This window comes from Amborella trichopoda, chromosome 2 (assembly GCF_054954075.1).
Source record: "Amborella trichopoda isolate Santa Cruz 75 chromosome 2, AtrichopodaSantaCruz75HAP2 v2.0, whole genome shotgun sequence".
NCBI lineage: Eukaryota > Viridiplantae > Streptophyta > Magnoliopsida > Amborellales > Amborellaceae > Amborella > Amborella trichopoda.
The window spans coordinates 53,690,527-53,704,627 of NC_142337.1; the positions used below are offsets into that span (position 1 = coordinate 53,690,527).

Sequence of the window (14,101 nt, forward strand, 5' to 3'; positions counted from 1 at the left end):
ATGACCACCTGGTCATGTTGAAGTCGCCTCCAAGACACCAAAGCAGATGAGGGAGGCAGGAGACCAGGTCTAATTCTGCCTAGAACAGGTTGCGGAGGAGGTCTGCGAATGGGCCATAGACAACCGAGAAGTTCCAATCTAAACCGTCGTTAACCAAGAAAGTTCTGATGTGCGAGGTGAGAAATGTAGGGTAGCGTCCCGACCACCCAAATCCCTCTCGATGCACCCACAGACGGTAGCGAGAGCCAACTGCACGATCGAGATCCCCAGATTTGGAGGATCAAGGGGTGTGAGGGCTCGGGAGACTTCATTTCAACCAAAGTAAGCACCGCTGGGCAGTGAGAGCGACAAAAGTTTAGGGTGGACATGTGTTTTCGGGGGCATAGAGCGGCCCTCCTGAGACGGCGACCCTGGCTGGGACCAGGGGAGCCAAGGGTCTAAGCGGAGACGCCTAGGGGGAGGGTTGAGGACTTGATATTTGATGGAGATCAGAGCACAAGTAGCTACGAGTATCTTCTATGGGAGCCACATATTCCTCCTAATATTCGCTAATATTTGGGGGATGAAAACCCTAGGAGGGCTTCGAGAAGAACAAGAAGAGCAAGAAATAGTTTTGGTTTTTTTTAGTTTTCAAGTTATATTTAAGTTAGGACCTTTTGGTCAAAAGCTAAATTGTATGGACAAATATTGTCCAAATCAATAATTTTTAATATAAATAAAGGCACGGATGGGCTGGAGAGTCATTCATGTATTCTTCTTTAAGAAAATAAAGACTTTGTCCCGTAAAAGAAGCTTAAGGCTTGAGCCCTAGGAGGGAGAAAACCCTAGGGTTTCTCCAAAATTGTGTGCTTCTTGCTGATTTTTCCATGTTTCTTCAAGTTCTCCTACATCAATATCATAGTTGATATCACAAGCCAGATTGGCAAGCTCCCTCCTACCTCTACGAGACAAAGGGACATCCTCAAAGGCAAAATCTAAAAGGGCTTTCTTGGGGCCCTTGAACTTGAAACCTATAACATCCATAACTCGGTCGAAGTTACCTTGGACGCGATCAAACTCGTCTACAAATCTGGAATCCACCAAGACTGAGGACACAGAGGAGGCACACACTACCGAAGACTCCGAGGGTGATAGCAGCCAGTTAGAAGTTGAAGAATGCGACTAATCAGTAGCCGAGGAAAGCGACACGAGAGGCCTAGCTACGAGGGGGGCCGAATAGGGAGCAGGCAAGGCTTGACCGGGGGGGTAGGTGCCTTCCTGTTGGCCGCTGAAAGGGCCAAGGAGGGCGACAGATCCGAAGCCCTAGGGAGCGACACGAGAGTGCTAACTTTGAGGAGTGGCGAAGAGGGGTTAGGCATAGCTTGGAGGGGGTTAACCACCGGAGGAGGGTGGGGCTCTGAGAGCCTAAGGGATTGTCGGGGCTGTCATGGGGAGGCTCCGGGGGTTGCCATGGGGGCAGTCTCAAGGGCTGCGGGATAGGGGCAAGGGGAGAGGGGGAAAAGAGGTTGGGTTGAGGGAGATCAAAGAGGAGCTGAGAGGACAAGTTCAGCACAGGGGGAGCCGTGTGAGGAGGAGGAGGAGGAGGGAGGGAGGGAGGGAGGGAGAGAGGGAGGGGGGGGGATGGCTGAGCGAAGAAGTGGGGGCTGGGGTGGGGAGTAGAGAAGCAGTGCGAGGGGGAGGACCGAGAAGTAAGGAAGAGGCGAGGAGGAGGTCGAAAGACGGGGAGGGGTCTGTCCAGGAGGAGGTGGTAGGTGGAAAGAGGATCTCAGGATGAGGAGCACTGGAGGCTACAGGGGACAGGAAAGACCTTAGGAGAAGTTGGCGCAATGAAGGGGATGTTGGGTAAAGGCATGGGTTGCAGGAGGAACTTGAATTGGGTAGAATCTCATATGGTTTGAATAGAATTTGAGAGCTGAAAGGGCAGAGGATATTTTTTGGCTGATCTGTGATTGGGATGCACATGTCATGCTTTTGACTGGGTCTACCTTCTAGCCACATAAAGCTTCCTCCTACCAGCTACCTTATGTCTATGAGTCTTCTGCAAGTTGTTACTATTCTGTCATTTTTCCTGGTGGACTACGAAGCCCCCATTCCATGATCAAGATCATCGCCATGGTCAGTATCTGTTTCTCCAAGCTGCCTTTGTTTGGATCACCATGGGGGTTAGGTTCAACAAGGGTACGGTTAGGATCTAAATGGTACTGGTTATCTCTGGATATGGCTGATTTCTATAGCATGAAGGTCTTCAATTAGGGAAAGAATGAATCAGGAACCTGGATTGGACTGTAGAGAGGGTGATGAGTGGTGGATGGATATTCAATAAGGGTTGCTCCATGCCCACGGGTCACATTGCCGAAGGTATCCAATTCACTATATTGAAAACCTTAACAATATTCAAACCTCCTTATCAACTTCGTGATGCCACGCGTGCAAAGGATACCCTGGGCTTTAATCCAAACTTTGTGAGTTTCCTGAGCTCCAATGGACAAGGACCATGGTTTATGGTGGAGGGAAGCTCCTTTGAACTTCATTCGTGTGGTTTTAAGGGCTCGCTGGATTCATTTTGTGATGGGAAAAAATGGAGGAAGTTTACCCCTATGAAGTGCTAGTTCCACAAGCTCCTCGTAAATGATGTATTGATAGTGAGATCTTACGAGGAATGAAGGCCCCAAGATAGGAAGACCTTAATAGCACAAGCCTGGCTGATCAAGGTGATGGAGCCACAACATGACGTCAAGGGTTCCATTGCTACCCATTAACATGTCCCCCAAAAAAAAAACACCCTATTAATATTTCTTCGCTTGAGTTCAATTCATAGCTAGCTCTGGGTGAACACGTTCTCATAGGTAAAATTTACGGGCATGGATTGGGAGTAGGAGTAAAGCCTGGGACGAGGAATTGGGTGGCAGAGGGAAAGTGGGGATGGAGATTGTTCAAACCAGATGAGACGTTTTTAAAGGGGAAGCTGATGGTTTGGGCCTATGGGATACTGTGTGAAGGGAATCTAGGCATATGGTCCTTGTGGGTCGGTCTACTATGATTCATAGGTTACTGTTTCAGAGGGGCATTGAAGGAGTCACTTTCTCCACAGAATTTTTTACCGGATCATATCATAAGAAGGTAGTTGCTGAAGTGCAGAGAGAATTGTACTCAATTCTACAGGCTCCCTCCCGCCTGCCCTCTTCTTCTCCCCCCAACTCCCAGCCCTTCCCTCCCCCCCACCCCCTTCCCTTTCCCTCCCTTCCCTCTTCACTCCCTCCCTGTTAGTTTTTCTTTGTCATAGGTAAGGAGATTTCCATGAGGACTTCCATATATCAATCTCTCTTGCAAGCTGGATAGCATTTTATCACACTAAGGCTATAGGAAAGAAATAATACTATAATTTAAAGTAATAATAAGGGCGATTTGGATCTTCAGTTTTTTACTCACTTTCTTAATATTAAGTAGGCGAGAACAACAGTAGCACTTCGACTTCTTCCTTCAAAACAATGAACCAAAACTTTTCCTCCCAAACTCTCCACGTGTTCAATGAAGTCCGAAGCATCTTCAAATAGATTGTTGATCTTCGCATCGTCAGTGTCACATATCTGTGCAAGAAAAACATGATATGTCAGACTAGATAAACAGTGAACACTACGGAAAAAAGGAAACAAGTCACTAGGGGCAGCTGAGAATTAAAAAAGAATCAGTAAAACATGAACTCATAACGGTAGAAAGAATTTCCCTTTTGCCCTTAATTGATGGGTAAGAAAATAAACTGACAAAGGATTGACACAGCAAGTTCCTCACGGGAAAGTTCAATTCGCATCATTTCCCAGAAGAACCGAGGATTTTAAGTCCAGGCCTCTCAATTTCTAGCTTTTGATCCAACAAGAAAGTATGAGATGTCGTAGAGGATTTGAATGGACATCAAATAGAACCAAGTTTACATAGATTTGAATTAACAACGAGAGAGAAATCTATGTCAAGGAGAATTGAGAGAAAACAGGTTTTGCTCACACAAAAATATAGATGAAAAAGTACCTAAATCAGACTTTTTGATCCAACTCGACCAAAGATTCATCTATTTGGATGAAGAACAGGGGATATTTTATCCTAGAAATAATTGTTTCGATCAATTTTCCATCAAGTATAGATCGGATGACACACTTGCTAAGTGTGTAGACCCAAACGCGCCTTGGCTACTAGCCGAGGCCGAGTGGACTGGACCAAGTCCAAGTGGACTCGGCCACGTCTTTGAACACTACACAGAAGTGTAGATGTTGTATATCTATGAAAAATTGATCAAAATGTTGTTTTCTTAAGAGAGATGATAAAACAGGATGAGGGAGGAATGGATTAAAAGACAGGTTGGGTGAAAGAAAATTAAAAAAAAAAAAATAAGAGGACCCCAACGATGCAAATGGCAAAACTGAGCGATTTTTTAAAGGAAAATGGTTTAATAGGGCCGCAGCCCTGTCAAAATAAGTAAAACCTTACTTTATAACTCATCGAAAATTGCAATTCAAGCATTAGAAAACCTTACATCGATCATCTTGGCTTAAATATTATGGTTGTGATAAAAAGTACGATTTCAAGCTCTAAAAATATGGTTATTGTAACAAATTATCTAGACCGTCCATTTATCCCTAAAAATAAGTGTTCATAAATTCGCAAGATCTGTACCATTTTTTTAGTTTTGAATTTCATTGTCAGTGTTGGAAATTGATTTTAGTGCCATCATGGAGATTTCCATTGCCGAAAGTGCTTTTTGGATGAGGATTTGCGGTGAGGATTTATTTTGTTTTTATAGTCTGGGCCTTATAGAAACCTCATCCTTTTTTAAAACATCGCCCGATTCCTGATTTTGAGCGATTACCCAGTTTGCTACAGTGACCAGGCAATTGTGTGCAGTCTGGTAGGGTGCACTGGTTCAGGCCCATCTGGAACCAGTGACTGACCAATGTGGAATCAGTTCCAATCCCGACTTTTTATAAAACAGGTTCTGGCAAGGAAACTCTAGTACAGCAACAATCGCATGGAAGTACTAAGATTAGGAGGAGTTCGGGAATAATGACCATGGACATCCAGGAAATCAGAATAGGACAAAGAGGCATAAAGAAAAATAGATAAAGCACTAACTATGCTTATTTTGAAGTTCTTAGATTGATACGTGAATCTGCAAGACCACAACTTACCATGAGAAATTTGAGGAAACACTACTGGATGGATTGAAGGGAACTACCAGCTAAGAGCCATAAGCGCTTTCGGTAGATACTAATCTAGAGCGAGGAAAGCATGGATAAAAGCTCTTACTGAGAAATTCTTGTACTCAAACAGTTCAGGATACTGAGATTCTGATTGCCCAGTTTCATTTGAGCATAAGCACAGTATATGAGTGATGCCCAAGTATTGGAGGGTGTGCGCAGATCTTGCGGCCAGTGCTCCACCAATAAACAGGTTACCTGTAATTGAAGATGGTCTTTCTGTATTCGCAGCATCAGATATCAGAGCTATCCTCTCAAGAAGGTGGTCAAGCCTAACCTGCAAAACCCAGAACCCTATAAGTATTCCATTATAAATATATAAAAGAACTTGAGAGTACCTTCCACTCAAAATCAGTAATAACACCCACAATGGAAGAGCTGGATATTACCTTCAACTCGTATGCATCAATGACACTGTTGTTATCGCTTCCTTCAAAAAAACCAGTGTGAAAGTTGTTGTCTTGGCATAGTTTAACTGCCTCTATTCTCAGCATCTCATTCCATTGCTCTAACTCTTTGCTTAATTCTGCATCTAACTGAGACAAAATTCCCATTAGCAAGGTCCCTGATGCATAAGAACCTGAAGAAATTCCACACATATTCCACAGATTTCCTATAAAAAGAAAGAATGTATTTTCCTTTTCTCTCTAGAACACATCTAGAAAACTCCAGCACTGTAAATTGTTTCCATCAATTTGAAAACTATAATCAAATATACTTTGAAAGATTGGAATAGGTATGGGGTAAACTGCTTTTTACGATGAGAACATAGAATATATGAATTAATAAATAATACAGGTCTGGCCATATTGTAAGAAATTTAGTAGCAGAGAAGCCAAAGTGCTGAGGCCACTATTAGAAAATATGGAATATCATCATAACATGTATCAGTTTCCCCGTATATTATGCTCCAAGCAGGGAACTTAAAAACCACATTTAACCCCAGAATTTACTTTGGCATACCATCAATAAAGTAGAAGTTACCTTGGCATATTTGTTGAAGTCCTTAAGTTTCGTTGTTAAGCGCAAGCTTCGAAGAGGATCTCCACCTCCTTTAGAGTATCTCCCGTGCCAATTTTCTCGTGACACAGGGGAAGCCGAGTCTGGGCTCTCTTTAGAACTGGAAGAAGATGACTTGAAAGAAGGTTCACTGCACTCTGCATGGTTTTCTGGTACATTCCGTTCCTTATTAAAAGATGACGGAAAATTTTGGCTAAAACCAGAAGCTTGTGATAGTGACTCAGAAAGCCCACACTCCTCCTTCTCATTGTCTCCTGTTGAGCTTTTATTGATTATCAATAAGAAAGCTCGAAGAAGCCCATCCAGTTTTTGGTAAACAGTTAGGAGGAATATTTGAAAGCTCTGGAGCTCCCTCAGAGCAGCACGAAACCCACCACGAAACTGATGAACAATCATAGCAGTATCAGAAGAACAAGGTTCCACTTGTCCAATACATTCTTCTGGGACATGATACCCTAACTTACCCGCAGATAATTCATGAAGCAAATTTGCAGAGAACTCGGAACTATTGAGGAGGAGCTCTACCAACTTTGGATACTGAACTTGGTCATTTGCGCGTTTACCAGCAGGGGGCCTGCGAGGGACTCCAGAATCGATCGCCACAATATGAAAATCGCCAAACTGGGTATCATGAAAGTCAGAAATCCCTGAATCTGTACGAGTGGATTCAGGGGAAGAAGCCATAAACTCGGATGCATCAGAGCTCTGAGATATTAAGGAATGTCTACCAGGACTCAGCCTACTATCAACTGAATAGAATCTTCTCTCTTTCTGGAGAGATTTTATAATCCTGTTTCTTCTTGGTACAACAAGTGCATCACCCTGAATGGCTTCCATATCTGGAGAGGCCAATTTCTCCGCAAATAAAAGGTTTGCTGGGTTTCCACGCCACCCAAGTTGGCGACAGGGAAGCCTATCTTCATTCCTAAGAACAAGGTCCAACAACAATATCCTGCCTAGAGCTGAAGCTGTCTTTTCAGCTACTTCCTGGAAATTGAAGGCATTAATGCTGTCTAAGAGGGGGGGCCCATGAACATAACTGCAAAAATAAAGCAGACTGTTCATAGGAGTCATGCGATATACAGTGTTTCTAAATGTCAATTTAATGTCAGTTTTTTTCTGGGATAGGAATTAAATAAGAATGGGATGAAAACGAAAAAGAAAAGGGGGAAAGAAAAGAAAGAATTAATTATCAAGAGAAATGAGCTGAGAAAGAGAGCAAAATGTGGTAGTACTTCATAAGAAGAAGGCATCGACTCAGTTCAAGGGCTTCCAACAATTCAGAGCATGTCATCTCCCCTACTTCATCACCTTCTGCAACTGCAGCCTCTTTTGCTTTCCCAGCAGCATCCTTGATTCTTTGCCATTCTGGATTACTGTTATGAATAACTCTAGCCTGCACTATTTTTTTAAAAAAATTCAATTAGAATTATTGAAGTAGAATGGAATTTCTCAAGACAGCTTCAAGGAGCAGAAGAGACGCACTTGTGGTGTTTGGATTCCTAGCCACTTGGCAAACTCATAACCCAAGCGCTCTGATTGTGTTGCCATCCTAGAGGAAGAAAATTTTATAACTGCTGCTGCTTCGTTTGGTATGAGTTCATCGCTCTCAGGTCTGTTGAACAAGGCAAAGAAAACAACTCCCCCAGAGTTGACAGTTACCTAGATCCATAGAATAGAAAATGGAAATAAATGCGACAAGCTAGTAAAAAGGATGCATAATGGAAAGTTAAGGCATTGTCTTCAGAATGACTTGGCTCAACATTAACTGAAGTACTACTCCATTTAGAATCAACTAAAACGCAGAATGGAACTCTTTTAAATCCAAAGGAAAGTAATCAATATCAAATTTAAACTATAATACATGGCATACCAAGTTTTTTTTTTTGGAAGTTGTAATACATGGCATACCAAGTTTATATTGTATTTTGATACTTCAAAGTTCAGAAGGACAAATAACAACTGTGGGATTTACCATCCACAGAAAATTATTATGACCATATATACCACATTCTTAATAACATATGAGCTAATAACACGGCAACGTGAACTATGCAGGACAACATCAGTCAACATACTGAAGTTGAAAGATAAATTGCTTCCACTGAACAAAAGTAGGCTCATTGTCATAATGGCCCTTGATGTCCAAGTCATATAGTACCACTAAAATTTCTTCATCAAAAGTTTCTTTTTCAACGTAAGACTGCACATAAAGATGAGAGAAAGCATTTAATTTTCAAAATGTTCAAATACCTCAAGGGGCTTCATCATTTCCTCTTCAGATTGGTCAGTACTGCTACTGTGTTCCGTATGGTGCAGAGATGCCAGCAAGTCCCAAGAAAATTCACTTGACTCAATGTCCAACCGTGCAGCTTTGCCTAGTCTCTCCCACAAACTGATCTCTGGGGCATGTTCGGACGGCAATGAATCTACTGAATCAACATCATATTCTCTTGATCTGTAGAAAAATTTTGAAAAAACATCACTGTCATTCTGGACTTGTAGAATGCCATTACTCTTGGTTAGACAAGATATCAAGGGAAAGAGTTTCCCGAGATTCTAGAATGCATGGTAAAACAACATGAAAGATATATTATATTACACATCTAAAGATATATTACACACATACCTAGAGGACAACGCAAAAGACTTAATCTATGAGCACATAAAGCAAAAGGTTTAGCCAAGCATGCAAGCAACTTCAATCGATACATAATGCAATTGAAAGAATCTACATGATTGGGAAAAGAGAAGCATGAAATGAGAAATATATGTTCCAGTTCTTGTCTTCTGGATATTCATATCATAAGATGATCCGAAAATGGAACACAATGTAGATGGACTCAAAAAAGACTGTAGGACTAAGTCTCGAAAAACAAACACAAGTCACTGTGAAACACAATCATTTAATAGTCACCTGTGCATCCAAAAATCTTAAGTACTCACCAAGATGAAATTGTTAATTTACAACACCAATAGGCATACCCCTCAGCCAATAAGCACACAAGAACAACTCATAACTAACTGACAGTCGCAATGCCCATGTTGAAGAGTCTACACTCATGTGTTCCCTTCCCCCCCCCCCCCCCCCCTTCCTCTTTCTTCCTGAAGTAAGCAGGTTTTTTTCCAGGTGAGTTTATCCTTCAGAGAATTTGATGGTTTAGGGTCAGAATGTGAGTCACACTTCAATTGGGTCATTTGATTTCCTTGATTTGATGTAGCACATCTTAATTGAATGACTAGACTTATTTGACTCATCTCAGAACCCAATGATCATCAAATGTCACTCATGGGGATTCTGCACTAGTGGACGCATCAGGCTGTGTGAAATGATGCCAAATGTCTAGTCAGGTGAGAATCACATACGTGAATGCTAACATCAAGAACACAATTCAAAAAAAAAGAGAGATGTGAATACCTATATGTCATACATGCATGCAGCCTCGACTAGCACCATCAAGAAAACAAACCACCAACAGTTCTGATTTTCTGAATGATAAAGAGGTCATGAGTATTACTTCCCAATATTCCACTTCTTGGTCCAGCAGCTTCAAGCAGCATTCACTTGCCAATATCTATGAGTCCTTTTTTTTTTTTTTTTGGAAATTCAGTATTTCTCTTTAAATTTACCAAATTGATGTACAAGTATAGTTCCATGAACAAAAAAGAGACTACTTACATCAGAGTCTAAACATCAAAACAATATAAGCCAAAAGAAAGTAACAGTCAAGGAGAATTTTTTTTCTTTTTTTTTAAATTGTTCACTATAACAGTCAAGGCGAATTTAGTATTCCTTCCTTCGCCAACGCATCTGCTTCTTCATTTGCCTCTCTCCACGTGTTTTAATGATACCATGAGCCTCAGATTGCTCATATGTTCCAAAATTTCCTCAAAACTGTCGTCTAGCTTCCAAGGGCAGGATCTCCCTACACCAACATTAATCCATTCCACCACAAGTCAAGTTTTCAGAGACCAATAAGTTATGACCATGCCTCGACTTAGTTAGCATCAAAAATCTGACGTGGGCCGGAACATGCCATCAAGGTTTTGCCAAGTGGTCCCTTACAATGCCCCACACACCTGCTGGGCATGGATTCCTCATAAACTTCCATGAAAATTCAACTTGAATACCTCACTCATAGGAGGGATCCAATTTCTAGGCCTCTTTTTTTTTTTATATTTGTTTTTATCATCTCTTTTCAATTGTTTTGCAAATCATCCACCGAGACTCCCAATATTCCTTTTATGGTATGCTTTACTTTCCTTTCAAACTTTGCAACTCAATCCTTCTTATGTAAGAAGAATTCAAACTTTGCAACTCAATTCTTCTTATGTTGGGGCGATTTGCAGCCCAGATCTTTTATCATCAAAACATATATATTCTCTCTCCTACTACACGGTCCATGACAATGCCAAAAGTGTCAATCTCCATGGGATATGACCTTCTAATGGAATTAGAGGGTTCAACCATCATTTTAGAAGCGCCTCAGTGCAAGGGGGACAACCGATAGACAAAACTATCATAAACAATGAGATTTCAACGAACTATTTCAATAGCAGCATGTTTCAAGATTAGCAGAGTAGTGCAGAAAAAGTGGTTGACAGTTTCGGCATCACTCTTGGGCAACGTGCAAATATTTGGAATGGCCAAACCTCTATTCTTGAGGAAACCAACCGTCAAAACCTTATCTAGTGCATCCAACCAGGAAAAAGCCCAAGGTTTCAGTGGCCCAGGGTGGAGCACACTTTGTGAACAGAAAGGTTATCTACCAAGAACCAGGTCATTGTGTGATACATGGACTTGACAAAGTGTTCACCATTGCAATCAGGACTCCACATAAGTCTGTCTGCCCTGTTCAGTGAGTAGATCTGTAGCTCTTCCACGATGCTTAAAAAAGCCCCAATATCATTATCCTTCAGATGTGCATCTTCGGCGCAAAGTCTATGATTTCTGTCCCATTCCTTGGAGTACATCCGCCATCAGGGTGTTTGGGCCCATAGCCAAATGGTATAGCTCTGGGTAGACATTGGCTGGTTTCCTGTCCAAAGTTCTAGCTAGATTTTGGTTTTGCGTCCATTTCCAGGATGAAAACTGATGTTGCTAGCAAATTTGGAGCAACAATTGTTTACTCCATTCCATTCCCTGAAAAGCCGTCTTCTACAATGAGGTTTCACCATCCCTCCTAAATTATCATAACAATATTTGCTAGCAATGAGATGTCTCAATAAAACAGATTATGAGTTTGTTAAAGAGATAAATCAATAGCAAGTCCGATATCTAACAAGGGGGTAATTCCATGAACAAATATGTTTGAACTTGAATTGAACGGACGCATAGGTTTTACAAGCGAATGTACACAAATATGTGATGAAATTCTATATCCAAACAACAAAAAAAATTCAATCATCAACTTATATTGTCTTCATATTCTGCCTCAACTATAATTGTGAGCCCCAACTTCATTTAGAGGCTGTCGAAAATTGAAATCTCAAATCATTTGGGCAATAATTCTTATCATATGGTTAGTTTGAAAGTCTAAACATTAGCAAGTGAGCTGCAGCTCCTATTGTTCAGCATTCTGATACTAAATGTCATTTCTGGGTCATTGTATAAATTCGAATATTTTATTTTCAATTACCTTATCCATGCAATTAAATACAAAATCAACTGTAATCTTCCTTTTTTTCCCTTCTTTTGCGTGTGTGTGGTGATGTTGAGGGATGGGTGGACGGGTGCCTAGGTAGGTGTGGTAAGTTAAAAGGAATGAGGTAAAACATCCAGGGTCCTTGCCCAAAAATCTAAGTCCTATCCAAAGCCCAATTTTCTTCTAAAGAAAAGCATCCTTAGGTAAGGAGCTATCTGAAAATAAAGGTGGATTTGAAAAGGAAAATGAGAAAAACCTGGCATGATCGGAGGGCAACAGTAATGGCATACTTGTCAATCTCGATGGTCGATTAGGAAACCCCGAAGATCGATACCTTCCACTCTGTTTACGCACAGATTGTAACCATTTCGTGAACAGATAAGCAGGACCAGCAGATGAATCCCCAAAAAGAAACATAACCTGAATCACCAAAAAAACGACCTTTCCACCATTAAAATGCAAGAGAAACAAAACCAACAAATCACATTTACCAGATTAATCCATTGTAAAAATGCAAATAAAACTAGAGATTCATCTCCCAAAATGAACTATAATTTCTAATACAATGCCATGACTACCACTGCCCATAAATCCTTATGCAAATGAAATTAGGGCTTCATCTTCTCCCAATGAAACACTAGAGATGCAGGCAGTGCCGTAACTACAATTGACCCAAAATCCTTATGCAAATGAAAATAGCGGTCTCTCTTACTAAAACACTGGAAGCTGAGACAGCGCAATAACTTTAATGAACTAAAGATCCATATGCAAATGAAAATAGAGCTCCATCTCTCACTGAAAGACTAGATGTTGAGACAATGCCATAGTTATAAAATTGGAAAAAGAAAATCCTTATGCAACTGAAACTAGGGCTCCACCTTCCACATAATCACAAGTCATTCAGGCAATGCTATGATCATAACAGAAGCAAGCTGCTTCTACAATCATATATAGGCTCCATCTCCCACTGAAACACCAGCTCTTAACAAAATTCCATAACTATAACAGACCTAAATCCTTACAAAATTGAAATTGAGCCTCCATTTCCCCACTGAAACCCCTGAGTTCGAGGCAATTCTTTAAAAATCCAACAGACCATGAGATCTGCATAACTTAAACCCTAGTATTTGAGAAAATGCTCCACGAAAAGTGAGATCTCCAACAAAATCACTAAACTGAAACCACAGGGCTTGAGAAAACGACCAAACACTACAGAGTCCAAGAGATCTGAAACAGAGGGACTTACACAGGAAGAAACAGAGGGAGGGGACTCTTCTTCTAAGCTGATCTCCTTCTCTTCTTCATCTGGTTCTTCTCTTTCCTGTAAAGAAAAAAGAGGAGAAAATTTGTGCAGCATCTCTGATAGGGTTGGAAAGAAGAAAAACGGGATTAATAAATAGGTGGAGCGTGGGGTTACCTGAGACGCTGTCATCATGCCACCAGCTTTCTTCGCCTTTGCTTTTCTTCGCCTCCTTTTCTGGTACTCACTCGTAATAGTGGAGGGGTTGTATGCTTTGTTTTGGCAGTAGAATTTCCCGCCACAGATTAAGGTCGAAGCGAAAACAACTCGAGCGAGTGTGCCTTTTGGCTCAGCCTTTTCAATTGATTATTAAATCATATTGTGAATGTGTAAATGTGCTCCCATTGGAGCATAGTGTCTATTTACACCCCATATACTTGTAATGAGACCCAGATTTTCGAATTTAACATCTTCGCCTTAGCAATTACCCTCATCAGATTACACTTTGTGAAGTAAGCAGCGTCTTAAGATCAAAGATAAACCAAATTGTTGGGTGATTTTTATTTTTATTTTTATTTTTTGGTTAGCATCTTAAGATCAAAGATAAACCCAACTTGTTGGGTGATTTTTATTTTTTAGGTAAATTTTCGGTGAAGTTTAGTGTGTTAATGGTTAATACTCAAAATCTATTTCTTTAAATTTGAGATGGCAAATTTATTTCCCGTTGTCTTGTAAGGTACTCAGTATAACATATACTCCCCATGGAGCATATTACACTTCTAGTACTTTATAGAAGCGATTGCGCTCGTACCACGTAAAGTGTACCGTAGTTTATTTGCATAAAAAATGCTTCGTCAATTTGTTGCTTTCGGTCCGTTATGCAGTTGTCATACGTTAGTGATTATTGAAGTGATAACCGGTTTCCGCCGCTTAACATTTCCCGAGTTCAT

The 14,101-nt window shown here is 41.0% G+C and overlaps 1 protein-coding gene across 1 annotated transcript in view; it reads right to left on the minus strand.

Annotated features, from left to right (window-relative positions):
• LOC18431471 (dual specificity protein phosphatase family protein) overlaps positions 1-14,101 on the minus strand; it is a 28,017-nt gene extending 13,916 nt beyond the window's left edge. Inside the window, exons 1-11 of the mRNA XM_020665636.2 lie at positions 14,045-14,101; positions 13,329-13,505; positions 13,158-13,232; positions 12,168-12,331; positions 8,520-8,724; positions 7,752-7,928; positions 7,502-7,662; positions 6,231-7,305; positions 5,636-5,782; positions 5,296-5,523; positions 3,430-3,587 (exon numbers count right to left, since the gene is read on the minus strand). Coding sequence (XP_020521295.2) covers positions 3,430-3,587; positions 5,296-5,523; positions 5,636-5,782; positions 6,231-7,305; positions 7,502-7,662; positions 7,752-7,928; positions 8,520-8,724; positions 12,168-12,331; positions 13,158-13,232; positions 13,329-13,505; positions 14,045-14,101 — 2,624 coding nt within the window. The remainder of the gene's footprint in view (positions 1-3,429; positions 3,588-5,295; positions 5,524-5,635; positions 5,783-6,230; positions 7,306-7,501; positions 7,663-7,751; positions 7,929-8,519; positions 8,725-12,167; positions 12,332-13,157; positions 13,233-13,328; positions 13,506-14,044) is intronic.